The sequence below is a fragment of the Aotus nancymaae genome, unplaced genomic scaffold (genome assembly GCF_030222135.1).
Source record: "Aotus nancymaae isolate 86718 unplaced genomic scaffold, 86718_ANA_hifiasm-v0.15.2.pri h1tg000021l, whole genome shotgun sequence".
Lineage (NCBI taxonomy): Eukaryota > Metazoa > Chordata > Mammalia > Primates > Aotidae > Aotus > Aotus nancymaae.
In genome coordinates, this window is record NW_026988433.1 from 23,156,884 (window position 1) to 23,179,409 (window position 22,526).

A 22,526-nucleotide genomic window follows, 5' to 3' on the forward strand; every position below is an offset into this window, starting at 1 on the left:
CAGAACCATAGCAGCTGAATGATTTTATGATTCTGTAACTTGCAGCTTTCTGCTAAGCATATTGGCATGTTGATTCATAGCAGTGAATTAGGACAGCAGTCTTTACACCATTTACTGCAGAAAATACTATCTGCATAATTCACTATCAAAATTATATTATCTTGGCCAGGCGCAGTGGCTCACGCCTATAATCCCAGCACTTTGGGAGGCCAAAGTGGACGGATCACCTGGGGTCAGGAGTTCAACCAACCTGACCAACATCATGAATCTCCATCTCTGCTAAAAATACAAAAATTAGCCAAGCATGGTGGTGCACACCTGTAATCCCAGCTACTGGGGAGGCTGAGGCAGGAGAATCACTTGAACCTGGAAGGCAGAAGTTGTAGTGAGCCAAGATTGTGCCACTGTATTCCAGCCTGGGTTACAGAATGAGACTCAAAAAAGAAAAATTGTATTATCTTGGTGTTTATGGAGATGGATCCAAAATCATTCATCTGTACCCTCTCAATTTGCTTTTGTTAGTTTGAATGAAAGAGCATGCATCTGAAATGGTAGATCCACGTTAGGGTTACAAACTGTGGCCCTGAACCAGAAAGAAGATAACTGCTTACCCTCAGCTCCCACTCATGTTTTTAGTCTCAATTAATATTGTACCTAATCAGGTCGTATCATCTGACAAGATCACCAGCTCAATGCATTGATGAGCATACTGACACAAAAATGGCTCCTTTTTCTGACAAACCACACCTCAGTCGTCTTTTGCCATCTGGCGATATAGCAACCTGCTGGTATCCCTGCCACTGAGATTTCACTCTCTTTCCAGATCCTTCCTGGGCATCAGTAAATAGGGGAACATTTATATGTGACGAGTGCTGCAGTGTCCATCGGAGTCTAGGGCGCCATATCTCCCAAGTGAGGCATCTGAAACACACACCATGGCCTCCAACACTGCTTCAGGTAAAGGATAAGAAGAATTCTCGTGACGGTTGGTAGGGCTCATCTTGCTAACAACTAAAATTTCTCCTGGTATACTTCTTCCATAAGACAAAACTGTTTCATAATTGAATAGAGATGCCATGCTCATCAATGCTATTTATAAATATTATCTGTATTGAATTCATCATTTAAGACTTTTCTTCCTACCTGACATAAATCTTGTCCAGACACCTCAATTATAGGTAGATAGATGGACAGTCATTAAAATACCTTGAGAATGTTGCACTATTAACTTTCTAGACTGTCACCAGAATTTTTTTTTTTTTTTTTTTTTAGGCAGAGTCTCACTCTGTCGTCTAGGCTGGAGTGCAGTGGTGCAATCTCAGCTCACTGCAACCTCGACCTCCTGGGTACAAGCGATTCTCCTGCCTCAGGCTCTTAAGTAGCTGGGATTACAGGTGTGCGCCACCATGCCCAGCTAATTTTTTGTATTTTTAGTAGAGATGGGGTTTCACCATGTTGGTCAGGCTGGTCTGGAACTTTTGAACTCAAATGATCTGCCCACGTCAGCCTCTCAAAGTGCTGGGATTACAGGCAAGAGCCACCATGCACGGCCAAGAAATTGTTTTTAAGTAGTCCTTCTTTTCTGTGCATAATAATTAATGTTTCTGAAAGCTACTGCCTGAGAAACTTTTCTTTAATGTACTTATTCCTGAATACCTGCTAATATTTTTTAAATGCGCTTTTCTGCTGTGTTAACAGCATGGGCTGGGATTCCTCAGAAATTTCTGAAACATTTAAAGTTTTCTTAAAGCTCTTGTTACTAGTCAGAGAGACCAAATTAAATTAACATGTTTTGATTGGATGTCAAATACCCTGTTAAATGGGCTGTTTTATTTGGAGTCCAATGTCATGTCACCTTTACTTCTATTTTGGGGTACACATTCTTCAAGTTTCTCTTGGAACTCAAGGTTAAGTGTGTGTTTTGCCTTCATTTATCTTGATTACAACATTGCACTGAATCTATGACAGCTGTACATATCCCTTAAACTTGCCTGTGTGACCCAAGGAGCCAAAATAAGTGAGTTTGGATCTCTGATGTGAAAATAACTACACTGCTGTAAAAAAATAGATGGGGCTGTTTTAGGAGTCATACCTTGAAATGAAATTGGGAGATATGCTTCATTACTAACTTTTGCCTAGAAGTTTCTAAGAGCTCAGGCTCATGTGAAAGGGGCTATTACTGCTTTCTGATCTGTGTTTACAAAGCCAGATTGTATTACTGAATCTCAGTATAAGTCCAGAGATGAGTAGTTTAGAATGTCAGAGTTGACCCTAAAGCAACAATTTCCCAAGTGTGGAACCACCAGTGGTATCCAAGACAGATGTAGGTAATACATGTTTTTTTAATGGTTGCCTTGTTTTACTATGTATAGGCAAATTATAACTAGCACATCAAACCGTCGTTGCTTTTAAAAGTAAGTGGCTTTAAAGATAAATATTGGCCGGGTGCGGTGGCTCACACCTGTAATCCCAGCACTTTGGGAGGCCGAGGCAGGTGGATCACGAGGTCAAGAGATCGAGACCATCCTGGTCAACAAGGTGAAACCCCGTCTCTACTAAAAATACAAAAACTTAGCTGGGCACGGTGACGCGTGCCTGTAATCCCAGCTACTCAGGAGGCTGAGGCAGGAGAATTGCCTGAACCCAGGAGGCGGAGTTTGCGGTGAACCAAGATTCCGCCATTGCACTCCAGCCTGGGTAACAAGAGCGAAACTCCATCACAAAAAAAAAAAAAAAGATAAATATTAAGTGAATAGTACAGACAGTACATGGGTTGTTAAGAATCTTAAAAATAGTGTTTAATTAGGTTTGGGAAACCCTGCTCTAAGGTGTCAAAGTACTTTTCTTTCATACTGTATAAGAACAATTCAGAAATACTTTTTTTTTCCCAGACACACTTCTTTAGGTATTTAACTATCCTACTGGTCAAAGCTGAATCCTGCATACAGATTGATCATCTTTCTCATTCTCAAATCAGAAAACTGATATGAATGATATTCCTAACACAGTGTTTATAATAGGGCTTTGTTTACCCTCTTCAGTCACTGATCCCCATTGAATATTTGTGGAAAGAAATTAAAATCTTATATCATCCTGCTTGATTTTAGATGGTTGAGACCTTGTATAATAATGGTGCTAACTCTATATGGGAGCATTCTTTGCTGGACCCTGCGTCTATTATGAGTGGAAGACGTAAAGCTAATCCACAGGATAAAGTACAGTGAGTGGAATGTTTATAAATACTTTTATTTCTTCATAACAAATGGGGCCCACTGAAAGGAGTGCAGCTATTTTTGGTCAACCTCCGCAAGGTCAGCACAGGAGGGGGTTACCCCAGTTGTGCATCAGGCTCTTTGCTATTAGAAATGCAGAATGGGGCGGGGCAGGACCATCTGTTTAGCATGGCTACCCAGCAGGAGTAAGTGGCTTCCTCAGTTGGAAACCATGGCTTGGAGGCTGTAAATGTAATCAGATTTAAACTTATGCTCAAATAAGAGGCAATCAGACCAGAAATCTAGGTCTGGGCACCTGTCTGCCTGTTGCCTCACCTATAAGATGGTACTAAAATGCTGCTTTCTCCCAAAGTTGCTCGGTTAGTTAGACAATTACACAGAGAAGAGAGCCACTATAAAAAGCAGGTAGGTACTCTGCAGCCCCAGCCATTATAATGAGTAATGCATGTTTTCAGACCTCAGGTCTTAAACCTTGCTGAAACTTACGTGAACATTGTTCATTTTATTATCAGTGGGGGATGTGGGTCACTTCCTCTTCTTTTTACAGTACAAAGAATGGGGATTGTCGTATCTGAACTAGTGAACTGTTTTCTTTTTTGTTTTTGAACCAGTCCCAATAAAGCAGAATTCATCAGAGCCAAGTATCAGATGTTAGCGTTTGTCCATCGCTTGCCCTGCCGGGATGACGATAGTGTAACTGCCAAAGATCTTAGCAAGGTGGGTCGCACCTTTCAAAATCCCTAAAAGAGCTGGCTGAGACAGCATACTGTTTTATTTGGGGGGGAAAAAAGTTTGGTTGTGGTTTTTTTGTTGTTTTTGTTTTGAGACAGGTCTTGCTCTCTTGCCCATGCTGGAGCGCAGTGGCACGATGGCAGTTCACTGTAGCCTCGACCACCCAGGCTCAAGTAGTCCTCCCACCTCAGCCTCCCAAGTAGCTAGAACTACAGGCACATTACCACACCCAGCTAATATTTTTTCTTTTTCATAGAAACAGATTCTTGCTATGTTGCCCAGGCTGAAAAGGTTTTTAAATAAAGAAAGGAAAACAAAATTTCTGCACATTAAGTAATTAATAGTTTTTTTTCAATTGGTTTATCTTTAATCTGAATTCAAATGGCAGTCATTCATGTAGTGGAGGTAAAGGGCAAAGAGGAAAAGTAAGTCTGTGGAAAGCTATTTGTGTTTTTCCAATATGGCTTTTACATTATATTTTGATAAGTTTTTTTTTTGATTAACTTTGAAATAGGAACCATCTCAGAGTTGTTTCTAGAAGAGACTAGAAGGTTTATAGGACAATTGTTTCTTTCTAATAAGGACTAGAAAAAGTACTCAAGGAAGAGGGCTTGCTTCTTCAGGTTTCCAGGTTGAACAGTGAGTATGATCTTCAGAAAGCAATGTATGACTCAAAGCTATAGTACACAGAATGGTTTATTATACTTATAAAACGAGTGGGGTGGTTGTCTTTCTGTGGGCCTTTGCATGTTTTTAAGAGATGCTGTAAGAAATGTGCATATTTATTTTCAAAGCATTGCCTTGGATAAATGCTTACTCACACAGAGCATGAGGATTTACTCTTCAGATTTTTTTTATTACTTTTTGGCCAGGTGCAGTGGCTCACCCCTGTAATCCCAGCACTTTGGGAGACTGAGGCAGGTGGATCACTTGAGCTCAGGAGTTCAAGACCAGCCTGGGCAACATGGTGAAACCCCATCTCTACAAAAAATACAGATATTAGCCAGGCATGGTGACACACGCCTGTAGCTACCTGGGAGGCTGGAGTGGGAGGATGGCTTGAGCCTAGGAGGCAGAGGTTGCAGTGAGCTGAGATTACAACACTGCACTCCAGCCTGCACAACAGAGCAAGACCTTGTCTCAAAAAATAAAAAGAAAACTTTTTCTGCATCTGTTGAGATGATCATGTGGTTTTTGCTTTTGCTTCTGTTTATGTGGTAAATCCCATTTATTGATTTGTATATGTTGAGCCAGCCTTGAATCTCAGCAAAAAAAAAAAAGCCTACTTAATCATGGTGGATTAACTTTTGATGTGCTGCTAGATTCTGTTTGCTAATATTTTGTTGAGAGTTTTTTTTTTTTTAATTTGTGTTCATCATGGATTTTGGCCTGAAGTTTTCCTTTTTTGTTGTGTATCTGCCAGATTTTGGTATCAGGCTGATGCTGGCTTCACAGAATGAGTTAGGGAGGAGTCCCTCTTCTTTGATTGTTTGAAATAATTTCAGTAGGATGTTAGTTCTTCTTTGGTAGAATTCGGCTGTGAATCTCTTGAACTGGGGAGATGGAGGTTGCAGTGAACCACACCACGGCACTCCAGCCTGAAAGACAGAGTGAGACTTTGTATCAAGAAAAAAAAAATTTTTTTAATTACTTTTTAAGGGGTTTGTTTTGCTTTGTTTTATTTGAGACAGGGTCTCACTCTGTTGCCCAGGCTGCAGTGTAGTGGCACAATCATGGCTGACTGCAGCCTCAACCTCTCCAGGCTCAAATGATTCTCTCATCTCAGCCTCTCAAGTGGCTGGGATCACAGGCATGTGCCACCAAGCCTGGATAATTTTTGTATTTTTTGTACAGATGGGGTTTTACCATGTTGTCCAGACTGATCTCAAATTCTTGGTCTCAAGCGATATGCCTGCCTTGGCCTCCCAAAGTGCTGGCCACTGCATCTGGCCTTTTTTTTTTTCTTTAATCCCCAGCAGAATCTGGCTAAAGAATTTAGAATTTGACATTTTGTATAAAAAGGCATATACTTTTTACTTCCATTGATTAATGAGACTTGGTATGTGTTAGGTTTTTTTTTCTTACCAAAGTTTTAAGAATTACTCAGGCACAGTGGCACATGCCTATAGTACTAGCGACTTGGGAGGCTGAGGTGGGAGGGTTGCTTGAGCCCAGGAGTTCAGTCCTGCCTGGGCAACATAATGAGACCCGGTGTTTAAAAAACAAACAAAAACTATTTTAAAAATTAAACAAAACTTAGCAATAGATGTTAGAGTAGATTTCTTCATTCCTGTGATAAGGGTTACTGCATCTTGGACAATTCTAGGTTAGATTTGAAGTAAGGCAGCTCATCTTCTGAATGTATAAGAGCTTTTCTGCAGCAATACAGAATTCAGTATATCCCAGGCCTTTTCCCATCCTGAAAGACTTTATTAAAGTATATTATATAGGCCAAGAATAATGTGGTAGAGAGGGTATGGTATAAGGCAGAATCTATAGCTTACGCAGTGTAGAATTTGAAGTCCTAAAGCCCTAATTACAGTAACCACTAATAATAATAACTGTTACTATTATAGCATTTGTATTCTTTGAACACTTTATTATATCACTAATTCCTTATAACCCTGTGAATAGGGCTGGGCCTAGTAGCTCATGCCTGTAATCCCAACACTTTGGGAGGCCAAGGTGGGAGGATTACTTCAGCTCAGAAGTTCGAGACCGGCCTGGGCAGCATAGTGAGATCTTACCTGTATTGAAAAATAAAAAATTAGCAGGACATGGCGGCTGGCGCCTGTAGTTCTAGCTGTTCAGGAGGCTGAGGTGGGAGGATTGCCTGAGCCCATGATACTGAGGCTGTAGTAAGCCATGATTGTTCCACTGCATACCAGCCTGGATGACAGAGCAAGCAAGACCCTTTCTTTTTAAAAAAAAAAAACAAAAAACCACCTTTTATAAAAAAAATTTTTTTTCTGAGACAGGGTCTCGCTCTGTCACCCAGGCTAGAGTACAGTGGCATGATCATAGCTCACTGCAGCCTCCACTTCCCAGAATCAGGTCATCCTCCCACCTCAGCCTCCCTAGTAGCTGGGACTGCAGGCACGTGCCACCACACCCAACTAATTTTTCTATTTTTTGTAGAGCCAGGGTCTTGCTATGCTGCCCAGGCTAGTCTCAAACCCCTGGACTCAAGTGTTCCTCCCACCTTGACCCCGCAAAGTGCTAGGGTTACAGGCATGAGCACTGTGTCCTGCCATTGTTGACATTTTTGAGATGAGGAAAGTGAGGTTCAGATTATTTAAAGAACTTTCTCAAGGTCACACAGCTTGAAGTGGGTATAGTTTGAAATTAAGGTCTATCAGACGTCAGAGCCACACACAGTCACCTCTTCACACAGTCCTGCCTCTCACTCAGGTTCTGGTTTTGCCACTTCTTAGACAAGTCATGCATTTGGGCAGGTCAGGCTTCACAGCCCTAGTTTCCTTATCAGTAAAGTGGCCTGACCCCACCTTAGTGCCCAGGGACGGTTGTGACTGGCAAAGGAGAGACTGGTCCATGCACTTTACTGAGACAAATAATGATTATGCGTTACTGATGTAACATATATTAAAATGGTCTGTCAGCTGCCCTAAGACATCATTCTTTATGTCTCTAACCACGATTTCTTTTTTGTTTGTGCGTTTTTCAGCAACTCCATTCAAGCGTGAGAACAGGGAATCTTGAAACCTGTTTGAGACTGTTATCTTTAGGAGCACAAGCCAACTTCTTTCATCCTGTAAGAAATCATGAATTACTTCAGATGTTGAAACTGAGTTGTATTTGTGTAGCCTTTAGTTTATTTAATGTGCTCTTTTGTCTACTTTTTATTTATGATTCTTAGGAAAAAGGAAACACCCCACTCCATGTTGCCTCCAAAGCAGGGCAGATTTTACAGGCTGAATTATTGGCAGTATATGGAGCAGACCCAGGCACACAGGATTCTAGTGGGAAAACTCCTGTTGATTATGCAAGGTAAGAGACCTAGATTCTTACTAATTCTCTCTGGGATTTTTTGGTTGGGTATGATTCCTTGTTGGGTAGCTAAATTGTGTATGTTAACATTTAACCCCTTTAAAGATTTACATAATTTTATTTATTTTTTGAGACGGAGTTTTGCTCTTGTCACCCAGGCTAGAGTGCAATGGCATGATCTCAGCTCACTGCAACCTCTGCCCCCTGAGTTCAAGCAATTCTCCTGCCTCAGCCTCCAAAGTAGTTTGGATTACAGGTGTCCCCCACCATACCTGGCTAATTTTATATATTTTTAGTAGGGATAGGGTTTCACCGTGTTGGTCAGGCTGGTCTTGAACTGCTGACCTCAGGTGATCCTCCCACCTTAGCTTCCCAAAGTACTGGGATTACAGGTGTGAGCCACTGTGCCCGGCCTACGTTATTTTATTTTACAGATGAATACATTTCAAACGCATGTAAGCTCAGCTTGACAAAGTTGAAGCAGGCTAGAATCATGAACCAGAGTGCTAAACTTCCAGTCTTTTACTTGATCCTTTATGATGCAGTGGTATTTGAACTGTAGTTAGATTCTAAATCAACTATCAAGAATTACAGAATGCACCCTTCAGTTTTTTTTTTTGTTTTTTTTGAGGCAGAGTTTCGCTTTTGTTGCTCAGGCTGGAGTGCAATGGCGCAATCTCGGCTCACTGCAACCTCCGCTTCCTGGGTTCAAGCGATTCTCCTGCCTCAGCATCCTGAGTAGCTGGGGTTACAGACATGTGCCACCATGCCTGGCTAATTTTGTATTTTTAGTAGAGACGGGGTTTCTCCATGTTGATCAGGCTGGTCTCAAACTCCCAACCTCAGGTGATCCGCCCTCCTTGGCCTCTTGGTGCTGGGATTACAGGTGTGGGCCACCGCTCCCAGCCACTCTTCAATTTTTTAATACTCTTAGTTATTGCTTGAACTTAAAAGCAAATCTATACATAGCTATGTGATTAACCAAGTACAGTAAAATGTTAATTGTAAGGTTGGGGTAGTAGACATCTAAGTGCTCACTTTAGGCCAGGCACAGTGGCTCACAACTGTAATCTCGGCACTTTGAGGATCCAAGGCGGACGGGTTACTTGAAACCAGAAGTCCGAGACCAGCCTGGCCAACATGGTGAAACCCTGTCTCTACTAAAAATACAAAAAAAAATTGGCCAGACATGGTGGCAGGTGCCTGTAATCCTGCTACTTGGGAGGCTGAGGTGGGAGAATCACTTGAACCTGGGAGGCCGAGGTTGCCATAAGCCAAGATCATGCCACTGAGCTCCACTCCAGCATGATAACAGAGCAAGACTCTGTCTCCAATAAAAAAAAAAAAGTGCTCACTGTAAAATTCTTTCAGTTTTTCTTTATTATCAATAAAGTCTTTGAAAAAAAATCTATAGGTTAGTCTTGAATATCGTTTATTTTATTTATTTATTTATTTATTTATTTTTGAGACAGAGTTTTGCTCTTGTTGCCCAGGCTAGAATGCAGTGGCGCAATATCAGCTCACCACAACCTCCGCCTCCTTGGTTCAAGCGATTCTCCTGCCTCAGCCTCCGGAGTGACTGGGATGACAGGCATGCGCCCCCATGCCCAGCTAATTTTGTATTTTTTGTAGAGATGCTGTTTCTCCTTGTTGGTCAGCTGGTCTCAAACTCCCGACCTCAGGTGATCCACCTGCCTCGGCCTCCCAAAGTGCTGGGATTACAGACGTGAGCCACTGAGCCCAGCCTTGAATATAATTTAAATGACCAAAAATCAATCATCTTTCCTTCTTTTTCCAAATTACCTTTATTTACTGTGAAGCACAATACTCTGCTTCACAGAGGATAAAATGGGTGAATAACAAAACTCTGCCCTCCCAGAATTTACTCTCTTGGAAAAGATGATTAATAAGTGCCTGAAAGAGTTCAAGGAGGCAAGACCATATGTGATTCATTGCCAAAATGGGTAATTCGTCTTAAAAAGCATATATAGGGTTTCTTTATTGTGGTCTAAATCATTTAAGAAATTTCTTCAGCTGGTCTTGAAGAATGGGTTGGATTTGAGCGTGTGAAGGAGGTGCTAAAGCATTCCAAGTAAGAGAAAAGGCAGGAGTCAAGATCAGGAGGCAGGGAGGAACAAAGCATGTTCAGCTCAGCAGGAGACCTGACTGGAAAGAACAGAGTGGGTTTGGGAATAAGAGCAGGAGTACAGTGTTGCTCAGTGCTTCATTATTTCACATAGCGCTAAAAAGAAAAGAGCCCAGCCAATTACATTATGGTGCATCATCAATTGTAGGATATTTCCTGATTTCACAGATATTAAAAAATGAAAGAATAAGATGTGCCTCTCACAAATCAAAGCTGTGTGGTAGGTTGGAGGGTGTTGTAAGTGTGTTGTATGGTGGGAAGTGAAGCTGGCTGAAACTATCAGGTTAGTGCAAAAGTAATTGCAGTTTTTGCCATTACTTTTAAGGACAAAAACCACAAAATATACTTAATCTTGGAAGAGAGCCCTGGGTAAGTGGTATTTATTATCACTTACCTTAGAATTTTCGCAGTTGTACCTTGCATATAATAATCTCATTATAATTTGTTTGTATGCCTTGTTACTAAAAGGATTGTAAGTGGCCTAAATATTTATTTCATGGATATTGAAGGTAAACTTAATATTTTCTGTTATGCAATTGAAGATAAGGCCTCACTGATTCAGAATTTCCAAGGTAGGGCCTGCACATTGTATATTTCTAGAAACGTGCTGTTAATTTTTGAGACCCTCTACACTAAACCATTGATTAATTTAATTTTTTTACCTCATTAGATTAAGTCATTCTTTATCCTTCCCTCTCATAAGTCTTTGAATTTCTTATTAAGTATTCCATTTTGTGCCTTAATAAAGGAAAGGGGATAGTTCAGATGGTGAAAACAGTTTATAAAAGTGGGATGTAAAGTAGACTTCAGAAATCCACCTCCATAACAAGGTTGATTATCCTAAAAAGCCTTGTGTGATAAACTGCTCAGGTGTCTTAGGAGACATCTTTGCTTTTTCTTTTTCTTTTTTTTCTTTTCTCTTTTATTATCACCTATTCAGAGAATAAGGAGACATCTTTGTATTTCTCCGTTTTAAAGCCAGTGAATAGTGAGCAATATAAATGGTACTTTGTTTTCTTTTGGTAGGCAAGGAGGGCACCATGAGCTGGCAGAGCGCCTTGTGGAAATACAGTATGAGCTGACGGACAGACTAGCCTTCTATCTCTGTGGCAGGAAACCAGGTGAGTGGACAGAGAATGACCTCTCCACGTCTCCAGTCAGGAAGGTTCTAAAAAAACAAGTTGGCTGTGTGCTAATGTTATGGCTTGTGTAAAACAAAAAAAAAAGAAAAACAAGTTGGAACACTGTTTTCTATGACCTCCTCTGCTTTAACGTATCCCTGAGAAAGCAGTGAATATGGGTTTTAATTTGAAAGGATAACTGCAGAATTGTCAGTTACATGGAAAAGAGAGAAAGTTGGACAAATATCCTTGGATTTTTCGTTTTTTTTTTTTTTTTTTTTTTTGAGACAGAGTCTCACTCTGTCACCCAGGCTGGAGTGCAATGGCGCAATCTCAGCTCACTGCAACCTCCGCCTCCAGGTTCAAGCAATAATCTTGCCTCAGCCTCCTGAGTAGCTGGGATTACAGGCACGTGCTACCGCGCCCAGCTAATTTTTGTATTTTTAGTAGAGATGGGGTTTCAACATCTTGGTCAGGCTGGTCTTGAACTCCTGACCTCGTGATCCACCCGCCTCAGCCTCCCAAAGTGCTGGAATTACAGGCGTGAGCCACCGCGCCCGGCGGATTTTTCATTTTTAAAACTTTAGCTCTAGAGAAATGACTATTTCAAGAATCAGATTGAATAATCGAAGCAAAATTGAATGTGTACCACAGTTCCTAAACATGGTGGGACTAGGAATGCAGGAGCAAAGCTCCTTTTGAATGGAAAAAAAGTCCAGAAGTAAGCTTTGCCATTAGCCAACTCGGTTATTTGTGATATGGAACAGGGGTCAGCAAACGATGGTCTGTAGGCCAAATCTAGCCTGTCACCTGTTTTATTAAACAGAGTTTTGGATCGCGCCACTGCACTTCAGCCTGGGTGACAGAGTGAGACTCTGTCTCAAAAAAATAAATAAAAATAGGCCAGGCATGGTGGCTCATGCCTGTAATCCCAGCACTTTGGGAGGCCAAGGTGGGCAGATCATGAGATCAGGAGATAAGAGACCTTTCTGGCTAATGTAGTGAAACCCTATCTCTACTAAAAATACAAAATTAGCTGGGCGTGGTGGTGTGCACCTGTAATCCCAGCTGCTCGGGAGATTGAGGCAGGAGAATCACTTAGAACCCAGGAAGTGGAGGTTGCAGTGAGCTGAGATCACACTGAGATCACACCACACCATTGCACTCCAGGCTGGATGACAAAGCAAGACTGTGTCTCAAAAAAAAAAGAAAGAAAGAAAGAAAGAAAATCAGTTATTGTAATCTGTCACATTAACAATAAAAAAGAAAAAGTATATAATATTAGTTGATGCAGAAGAAGCATTCAAGAAGCTTCAACATCCATTCAGTTTTTTAAAAATCTTAGCAAACTAGGAATAGATGAGACTTTCTTGACCTGATACAGAGTATCTATTTAGTGATGAAAGACTGTGTTTACTCTCAGATTGGGAGAAAGACTAGGGTGTCCACTCTTACCATTCCTCTTCTGCATCACACTGAAAATCCTAACCAGTGCCAAGAGGCAAGAAAAATAAATAAAAGGCATACAGATTGAAAAGGAAGAAGTCAAACTGTCCCTATTCAAATGAGTTGATTTCTATGCAGAAAATCACAAGTAACCTACAGAAAGGTTTCCAGAACCTTGCGTTAAACAAGATTGCAGGAATACATGGTCAACAGCCAAAAATACAACATTTTTTTTTTTTTGAGACAGTCTCACTCTGTCGTCCAGGCTGGAGTGCAGTGGTGTGATCTTGGCTCACTGCAACCTCTGCCTTCTGAGTTCAAGAAATTCTCCTGCCTCAGCCTCCTGAGTGGCTGGGATTACAGGCGCGTGCCACCACACCTGGCTAATTTTTTTGTATTTTTAATAGAGATGGGGTTTCTCCATGTTGGCCAGGCTGGTCTTGAACTCCTGACCTCAGGTGATCCACCAGCCTCTCAAAATGTCGGGATTATAGGCGTGAGCCACTGCGCCCGGCCAAAAATCCATCATATTTCTTTAGAATAACAGTGAACAATTGGAAACCGAATCTAGAAAAACAATACCACTAAGAAAAGCTCCAAATTGGCCAGGCATGATGGCTCACACCTATAATCTCAGCACTTTGGGAGGCTGAAGGGGGTGGATCATTTGAGTTCAGGAGTTCAATAACAGCCTGACCATCATGGGGAAGCCCTGTCTCTACTAAACGTATAAAAATTAGCCGGTCATGGTGGCAGGTGCCTGTAGTCCCAGCTACTTGGGAGACTGAGGAGAATTGCTTGTACCTGGGAGGCGGAGGTTGCAGTGAGCCTGAGATCTCGTCATTGCACTCCAGGCTGAGTGACAGCGTGAGACTCCATCTCAAAAAAAAAAAAAAAAAAAAAACCCTCAAAATTAAATACTTAGGTATAAATCTAATGAAATATACAATACATGTAGGATCTATATACCAAAAACTGCTGATGAAAGAAATTAATGGAGACCTGAATAAGTGGAGAGATATATTGTGTTTATTGATAGGAAGACTTAGTAACATGTTTATTCTCCACAAATTAATAAACATATAAATTTACTTGAATTGAGGATTTTTCATAGACATAGACATACTGATTCTAAAATTCAAATGGAGATCAGGTATAGTGGCCTATGCCTGTAATCCTAGCACTTTGGGGGGCCAAGGCAGGAAGACCACTTGAGCCCAGGAGTTCGAGACTAGCCTGGACAGCATGGCAAGACCTCATCTCTACAAATAATAAATTAGCCATGTGTGGTGGTACATGCCAGGTTGAGGCTGCAGTGAGCCATGATCGTGCCACTGCACTCCAGCCTGGGCGACAGAGTAAGACCCTATCTCCAAAAATATTAATAATAATAATAATTTAAAATTCAAATGGAAATGTGAAGGAACTAGAATAGCCAAGAGAATTTTGCAGGAGAGTAATGTGGGAAGAAGTACACCACCCAATTTTTCGGACTTGCTATGAAACTCTACAGTCCTCAAGACTGTGATACTGATGTAGAGATAGACATTTAGGTCATTGAAACAGTATAGAGAATCCAGAGATACACCCACACAAATATGTTCAATTTATTTTTGTCAAAAGTACAAAGGTGGTAATCAGTTCAGTGGAGGAAGGATTGTCTTTTTAATGCATTAGGACAACTGGACATCCATGTGCAGGAAAGCAAACTTCAACCTAAACCTCACACCTCACCCAAAAACTAGAAAGGATCGGCCAGGCGCGGTGGCTCAAGCCTGTAATCCCAGCACTTTGGGAGGCCGAGGCGGGTGGATCACGAGGTCAAAAGATCGAGACCATCCTGGTCAACATGGTGAAACCCTGTCTTTACTAATACAAAAAAATTAGCTGGGCATGGTGGCGCATGCCTGTAATCCCAGCTACTCAGGAGGCTGAGGCAGGAGAATTGCCTGAACCCAGGAGGCGGAGGTTGCGGTGAGCCGAGATCGCGCCATTGCACTCCAGCCTGGGTAACGAGAGCGAAACTCCGTCTCAAAAAATATATATAAATAAAAAAAAAAAACTAGAAAGGATCATAGATCCAAATTTAAAACCTGACACTGTGAAACTTCTGGAAGAAAACATAAGAGGGCTAGGCATGGTGGCTCACACCGGTAATCCCAGCACTCTGGGAGGCCGAGGTGGGTGAATCACCTGAGGTCAGGAGTTTGAGACCAGCCTGGCCAACATAGTAAAACCCCATTTCTACTAAAAATACAAAAATTAGCCAGGTGTAGTGGTGCACGCCTGTAGTCCCAGCTACTCAGGAGGCTAAGGCAAGAGAATTGCTTGAACCCAAGACAGGGAGGTTACAGTGATCACACCACTGCACTCCAGCCTGGGTGACAGAGCGAGACTCTGTCTCAAAAAAAAAGAAAAAGAAAAGAAAACATAAGAGAAAATCTTTGTGGTCTTGGATTAAAGCTTTTAGCTATCAGCTGAGTATGGTGGCTCATGCCTGTAATCCTAGCACTTTCGGAGGCCGAGGTAGGAAGATCACTTGAGCCCACAAAGTCGAGGCTGCAGTGAGCTATGACCTCACCACTGCACTCCAGCCTGGGCAACAGAGCTAGACCTTGCCTCTGCAAGGGGAAAAAAACCCCAAAAACTCTTAGATGTGACACCAAAAGCAGAATCCATAAAAGAAAATATTGATAAATTATACTTCATCAAAATTGAAAATATTTGGCCAGGTGCACTGGCTCATACTTGTAATCCCAGCACTTTGGGAGGCCAAAGTGGGTGAATCACCTGAGGTCAGGAGTTCAAGACCAGCCTGACCAACATGGTGAAACCCTGTCTCTACAAAATACAAAAAGTTAACCGGGCATGGTGGCACATGCCTGTAATCCCAGCTATTTGAGAGGCTGAGGCAAGAGAATCACTTGAACCTGGGAGGCAGAGGTTGCAGCGAGCTGAGATTGCACCGTTGCACTCTAGCCTATGCAACAAGAGTGAAACTCCATCTCAAAAAAAAAAAAAAAAGAAACATTTTTGTTTTGAGAAAACTACAGTTAAGAAAGTGAAAAGACCAGACACAGACTGAGAAAATAGAGGTATTTGGACATCACATATCCAGCAAATGACTCATATTCAGAATATTTAAAGAATTTTTAAAACTCAGGCTGGGTATGATGGCTTACACCTGTAATCTCAGCGCTTTGGAAGGCCTAGGTGGGTGGATTACTTGAGCCTAGAAGTTTGAGACCATCCTGGGTAACAGGGCAAAACCCCGTTTCTACTAAAAATATAAAAAAATTAGCCGGGGGTAACAACGCACACCTGTAGTTGCAACTGCTTGGGTGCCTGAGACGTGAGAATCACTTGAACCCAGGAGGTGAAGGTTGCCAGTGAGTGGAGATCCACACCACTGCACTCCAGCTGAGGGGGGAGGGGGGGCAGTGTGAGACTCTGTCAATAAATAAATAAATAAATATTAAAATTAAAACTCAGGCCGGGCATGGTGGCTCATGCCTGTAATCCAAGCACTTTGGAGGCCAAGGCAGGCGGATCACCTGAGGTCGGGAGTTCAAGACCAGCCTGACCAACATGGTGAAACCCTGTCTTAATAATAATAATAAATAAAAAATTATAACTCAACAGTAAGAAAGCCCAATAAAAACTTGGCAAAGACAAGATATGGGATGGCAAAAAAAAAAAAAAAAAAATCACATGAAGACAAGCATAGCATGATTAGTCATTAGCACAATGAGATGTCACAGCATACCTGTTAGAATGATTAAACTTTCAAAAACAAAGCCAAAACTGACAGTACAGGTTCTAGGGAAGACAGGAAGGAACTATAACTCTCACACATTGCTGTTTGGAAAACAAAGTGATAGCGCTACTTGAGGGAAAAAGTCTGGCAATTTTTTCCAAGTTAAAGATACATTTATTATGCAACCCAGCATTTCTACTCCTGGGTTTTTTACCCAGAATAAAGATAGACTTATGTTGACAGAAAAACCTACATAGGAATGCTGATAGTGGCTTTATTCATTGGCACATGGATCAGTGTCCTCCAGAAGCTAGATTAGGGCTGAGTCAGTAAGCTTCCTTGCAGATGGAGTTCCTTTCTGGATATGCAAAGGCCACCTGCCCCAGCCCTGACTGTTTTATACTAATAGATTCATTTGAGCGAGGCCCAGAGTTCATCCACTGTCCCACACAGTGGGCTGATGAAAGCCTGCTCTGAGCTGATTCAGCTCCCTCAGCACACTTTCCATGACCAAAGATCATCAGTTACACTGAGGACAAACTAATCTTAAGGATCGGGGTAAGCATAGGTTTCTGCTAAATGATGCCTGGACCTTTGTACCAGAAAGAAACAAGGCTATGAGTCTTGCTACTGAGTGGGTCTTCAGGAATGTGTAGCCAGTCTAGCAGCTTGTTTTCTCCCACGTGACTCGTAATTATACAAAAATACTAATTGTAAAACTTAGTTTGAGAAAATAATGGTGATGTTCCTTTACAGATATTAACATTTCTGTGAACAAAACTTTGACTTGGTTTCTGTTTCAGATCACAAAAATGGACAGCACTTTATAATACCTCAAATGGCAGACAGGTAAGACCTTTGAAATACCAGTTGGTTTTGTCTATCGCTAATATTTCCTTGGCTATATTATGTTTAAGTATATTATATTTTGTGTTTAACAAAGCCCATACATTTTTCTCTTTTATGGCTATACCATTTGGAAATAAGACGGCTGTAAGTAAACCACCATATAAAACTTAAGTTTCAAAGTGCACAAGTAGCAATTTGACTAATAGGAAAATTGAAGCCAGTGATATTGTCACTGTTTTAGCCAGTTGTGACAGTATTTATGTGTCTATAGATTATATTTACAGAATACTTCTGTGTTATAGATTATATTCTTTCTTTTTTCTTTACACATAGAAAATGATTCGGTTCCAATGCAGATTATATTCTTTATGACAGGGGTTGGCAAACTTTTCTTCTCAGGGGCCAAATAATAAAAATTTTAGGCTTTGTGGGCAATATGGCCTCTTTTGCAACAGCTTAACTTTGCTGTTGTAGATGAAAGCATCTGTAGACACTCTATAGATGAATGGGTGTGTATTCCAATAAAATTTTATTTCTGGACACTGAAATTTGAATTTCACATAATTTTCATGTTATGAAATATTCTTTCCTTTTGCCCCTCAATCATTTTAAAACATAAAAACCATTCCTAGCTCAACTGAACAAAAAGAAAGCCATAATTTGCTGACCCCTGGTCTATAAGAGCAGATGAGTTCATTGCTACAGGAATGAACCTTAAACCCTTATTTTGCAAGTTACCTTTGCACAGAAACTGTCAAAAGGTTTGAAATCACTAACTGCTATTCCAGATACAATCTTGCCATCCCAATCTTTTATATCTTCCCTTTTGTTTTTTGGTTTTTTGCTTTGGTAGAGATAGGTTATTGCTATGTTACCCAGGCTGGTCTCAAACTCCTGGGCTCAAGCAGTCCACCTGCCTTGGCCTCCCAAAGTGCTCGTACAGGTACAAGCCACTGCACCTGGCCTTGTATTTTTTTTTTTTTTTTTTTTTGAGACAGAGTCTTGCTCTGTTGCCCAGGCTGGAGTGCAGTGGCACAGTCTAGGCTCACTGCAACCTCTGCTTCCTGGGTTCAAGCGATTCTCCTGCCTCAGCCTCCGGAGTAGCTGGGACTACAGGCACATGCCACAACACCCAACTGATTTTTGTATTTTTAGTAGAGACGGGGTTTCACCATGTTGACCAGGCTGGTCTCAAATCCCTGACCTCGTGATCAGCCTGCCTCGGCCTCCCAAAGTGCTGGGATTACAGGCATGAGCCACCATGCCCAGCGTGTTTTCTTATATCATGCTTTTTTTTTTTAATACTTAAAAAATTGTGACTTCTCACATAAGTGCCTGGAAGGTAACTTGGCAATAGCTTTTGTTGTTTAGTTGGTGAACAATTTTTTTTTCTCTTTAACATTTATATGATTGTGGTATTTCTAGAAGGAGTTACTTTCATCAGATTGTTCTGTTTAGAGCTTCTCACTGACTCTATCAGGCTGTAGAATGCTTGGTTCTAACATGGTCCATGAACTGTAATTAATATTTTTATTTCTTGAGTGTCTTAAACTTTTACAGAGTTCACAAACCTGGCTTTATTTATTTGCTTATTAGCTTTGTATATTTTCCCAGCAGCCTGGATTTGTCTGAATTGGCAAAAGCTGCTAAGAAGAAACTTCAGTCTGTGAGTACCTCTCTGTACTGGTTTTCTCCAGTATGAGAATCAGTGTACCCTGCTGATACCTACTCTCAGTACAGGTTACCTATTGCGTCTGATGACTTTATTTCATACTTTTATTTGTTAAATTAGAAGCAGACCACTGAGTACACAGCAGTGATGACCACAAGGACTTCTAAGTTCAGTATGTTCAATTCATCAGCTCTGCTTCAGATAATCTCATTTTTCTCTGTCATATAAGAAGCGCAGATGGCACCTTTAGCGTTAGGCAATTGTTCTCCTCAGGAGAGTTCCCTAGTTCCTCTCAGCGTTATGAGTAAGTAGGGCACACGTTCTTGGGGTGACTTCCCTTAGCCACATAGGTTTCTAGAGTGTGGCAAATGCTGATACTGGAATGAGTCCCATAGATTCACTCACTGCCATTTGGATCCAGCCACACTTTAACCCTCTTTCCCATCCCATGCCATTCATCAGCGCTTTTTAAATTTCTGCTGTTAAAAGCTGGTGGTCTTGGCCCACATGTGTGCTCAGAGTTTGCCGGCTCTGCAGGCCACGGCCTCCCTTCAGCCTATGTCTTTTTTCTAGACTGTCCACCTCAGCCTCAGCCAAGGCCCTGGGAAATCTACTTCTGTGGGATTGACTTCTCTTTGTCTGGTCCTCTCACATGAAGCCTCACCAGGGCACTTCTTACCACCTTAACCACCAAACTACACTCCTCAGCTGTTCCCATTGCTCTTTGGAGCAGAACCAAGACCCTTAATTTCTTTTTGTAACCTGTAAGGGCATCATTCAACTCTCACCTTTCAGAGATTACCCTACTTCCCATCTGGTTCCGTGCGTGTGTGTGTGTGTGTGTGTGTGTGTGTGTGTGTGTGTATTAACACGCTCTATATTCCGTGTGTGTGTGTTTGTGGATTAACACGCTCTGTATTCTGTGTGTGTGTGTGTGTGTGTGTTTGTGGATTAACACGCTTTGAGGCCATGAGCTGCACATTCATGTCCTCTTCCAGGAAATCTTCCTTTGCCTGCAGTGTTTGCATTTCCCAGCTTCCATCCCTCTGATATTCAAGGACCTGAAATCTGACCAGTGTAGGTAGTGGCTTTCCCAAAACCTGACTGACATTGCAGCTTCCCTCATTTATGACTTTCTCCTCATTTCTGTTTTCACAGAATTCTTTTTACCAAAACTTAATATAATACTCAGTATTAAATATTACATAAAATGAATTTATCCTTACTAGTATTTAACTGTATTATGAAATAAATGTGTTTTATGCAATTTGTTTGGTGTCTCTGTGTTCTGTATCCACAGTTTTGTGTGTCTGTGTGTTTTATTGCCTTAAGAAAGTTGTAGACTAAGATGATCAAGATGATAAGCTTTGGAGTCAGATAGCACTAAATATTGTGTGATTTCCTTTTAATTACTCACAATCTGTAAGTAAATTTTATTACAAATAATTTAAATCTAGATAAAAACCCACGTTTTCTTTGACTATCTACATTTGCTTCACTGGAAGCTGCATGAAAGCTGAGATTATGCCTGTAATACCTCTGCCATGTGGCAGGCATGAAATAAGACCTGGAACAGAGTCTGTGTAGCTTTAAAGAGCTGGGGCTCTGGGTCAAACTGGTCAGTACATATCTCGGCCCTGCCAAGCTTCCTAGCCTCCCTATGCCTTGGTGTCCTCTCATAGAAAAGGGAGATAAGGATGCTGCAGGGGCTGCTGACCAGAATTGCTCAGGGTGGGCTGCCACCATTACTTGTTGACCCTCACCCTGTGGTCTTCTTCTCACAGGTGACTGTCTTATCAGTGCCAGGTCAGTGTTTATCCTCCAGTGTCTTTCTCCTGTCCCACCCTCTCTTCCTTCCTCCATCCTTTCTTTCCTTTCTCTTTTCCTTCCTCCCTCCTGATGAAAAGCTGAGAAAAATGTAATAAAAGCTAATGTATTCCTTGAATGAGTAAATGTTAGCATTTTGGTTTTTTTGTTTTTTTTTTAAGATGAGGTTTCACCATGATGGCCAGGCTGGTCTTGAACTCCTGACCTCAGGTGATCCACCCATCTCGGCCTCCTGAAGTGCTAGGATTACAAGCTTGAGCCACCGTGCCCTGCCTAATGTTAGCATTTTGAAAGACGTAAACTTGTATCTCAGTTCCATCACTTCCTAGCTTTGGGACTTTAGGCAAGCTGCTATCTTCTCTGCCTCAGTTTCTTTGTCTGCAAAATGGGACAATAGTGGTTCCTGTTTTCATAGAGGTGTTATAAGTATGAAATACAATACTGTTAGCACAGTGCCTGGGATATAAGCCCTTAATCAGCAATTGGCCATTGTAGTTGTTGCTAGTAATAATAACATTAGCTTGTAGTCTCATAGAGGAAAAAACTGGATATTTATGAAGCAAGTTCAAGCTCCCAATCCTTCATCATCTTATCTAGCAACAGGCTCCCGGGGTTTGTTTTTAATTATAGTGCGACCACATTTGGGAAGATTTGGAAAATGGAGAAGTGGGGCAGGGTGGGGATCATCCTCAATTGCTATACTCTTAATGGAGTCAGGCTCAATATTTTGGTATATTTTTTTCAGTTCTTATTTTATATGCATATCTTTTTTAAAAACTGGAACTCAATTATAATTATAGACATTTATAACCTGCTTTTATCACTCAATAATAAATTTTACCTGTTTTAACATGTTCCTGTCAGTTCTCTGTAACCAGCACTTGTTTTGTTTTTCTTTTTTTTTTTTGAGACAAAGTCTCTTTCTGTCACCCAGGCTGGAGTGCAGTGGTGCTATCACAGCTCACTGCTTCACTGCAGCCTTGAACTCTCAGGCTCCAATGATCTTCCTGTCTCTGCCTCCCAAAGTGTTGGGATTATAGGCATGAGCCACCACACCCCGCCTGTATCCAGCATTTTAAATTGCTGCGTTAAATACCTTCTGGCCAGTCAGTGCCTCTTTTCTGGCCCCTGTTAAAGTGTGAAGTACCATGTGTAGATGTAAGGAACCCAATAGAGAATGGAACAGATTCAGCATCTGCCCTTCCAAAGCAGATGTCAGTCAGTTTAAGGATCACAGCTACCATGTGTCAAGGTGTTTCATGAGGCAGAAAAGTTCAGAGAGAGCCAGAGCCACCCCAACAGGGGCTCAGCCTCATCTGGGCCAGGAAGACCTTGATTATCCTCCATGTGCCCAGGGAGGCACTGCAGGCCTTGAGGTGGTTGTTGTGTGCTAAAGAGTCAGGCTGTGCTTTGTTAGGAAGCTTCCTTCTGAAGACAAAGCAGTAGGACTGCTACTGAGAAAGAGAGCAAAGAAACTCAGCTGAGGTCTGGGTCATGTTTTTGTGCACAGGCACATTTTATCCTTTTCAAATAGCATGTTTTTCACTTTTTTGTTTTTGAGATGGGGTCTCACTCTGTCACCCAGCCTGGAATATAGTCGCGCGAGCTCGGCTCAGTGCAACCTCCGCCTCCCGGGTTCAAGCAATTCTGCCTCAGCCTCCTGAGTAGCTGGGATTACAGGCATGTGCCACCACACCCCGCTAGTTTTTGTGTTTTTAGTAGAGACAGGGTTTTG

At 41.6% G+C, this 22,526-nt stretch overlaps 1 protein-coding gene across 12 annotated transcripts in view; it reads left to right on the forward strand.

Moving 5' to 3' along the window:
- GIT2 (GIT ArfGAP 2) overlaps positions 1-22,526 on the forward strand; it is a 58,309-nt gene that overhangs the window by 4,408 nt on the left and 31,375 nt on the right. For 10 of the 12 annotated variants that reach the window (XM_012469087.3, XM_012469091.3, XM_064379867.1 and 7 more), the window contains exons 2-9: positions 824-957; positions 3,108-3,220; positions 3,845-3,950; positions 7,651-7,737; positions 7,843-7,973; positions 11,146-11,240; positions 17,247-17,292; positions 18,907-18,958. In XM_012469087.3, the coding sequence (XP_012324510.2) occupies positions 824-957; positions 3,108-3,220; positions 3,845-3,950; positions 7,651-7,737; positions 7,843-7,973; positions 11,146-11,240; positions 17,247-17,292; positions 18,907-18,958 (764 nt within the window). The remainder of the gene's footprint in view (positions 1-823; positions 958-3,107; positions 3,221-3,844; positions 3,951-7,650; positions 7,738-7,842; positions 7,974-11,145; positions 11,241-17,246; positions 17,293-18,906; positions 18,959-22,526) is intronic. The other 2 variants (XM_012469088.3, XM_012469095.3) reach the window with 1 other exon arrangement.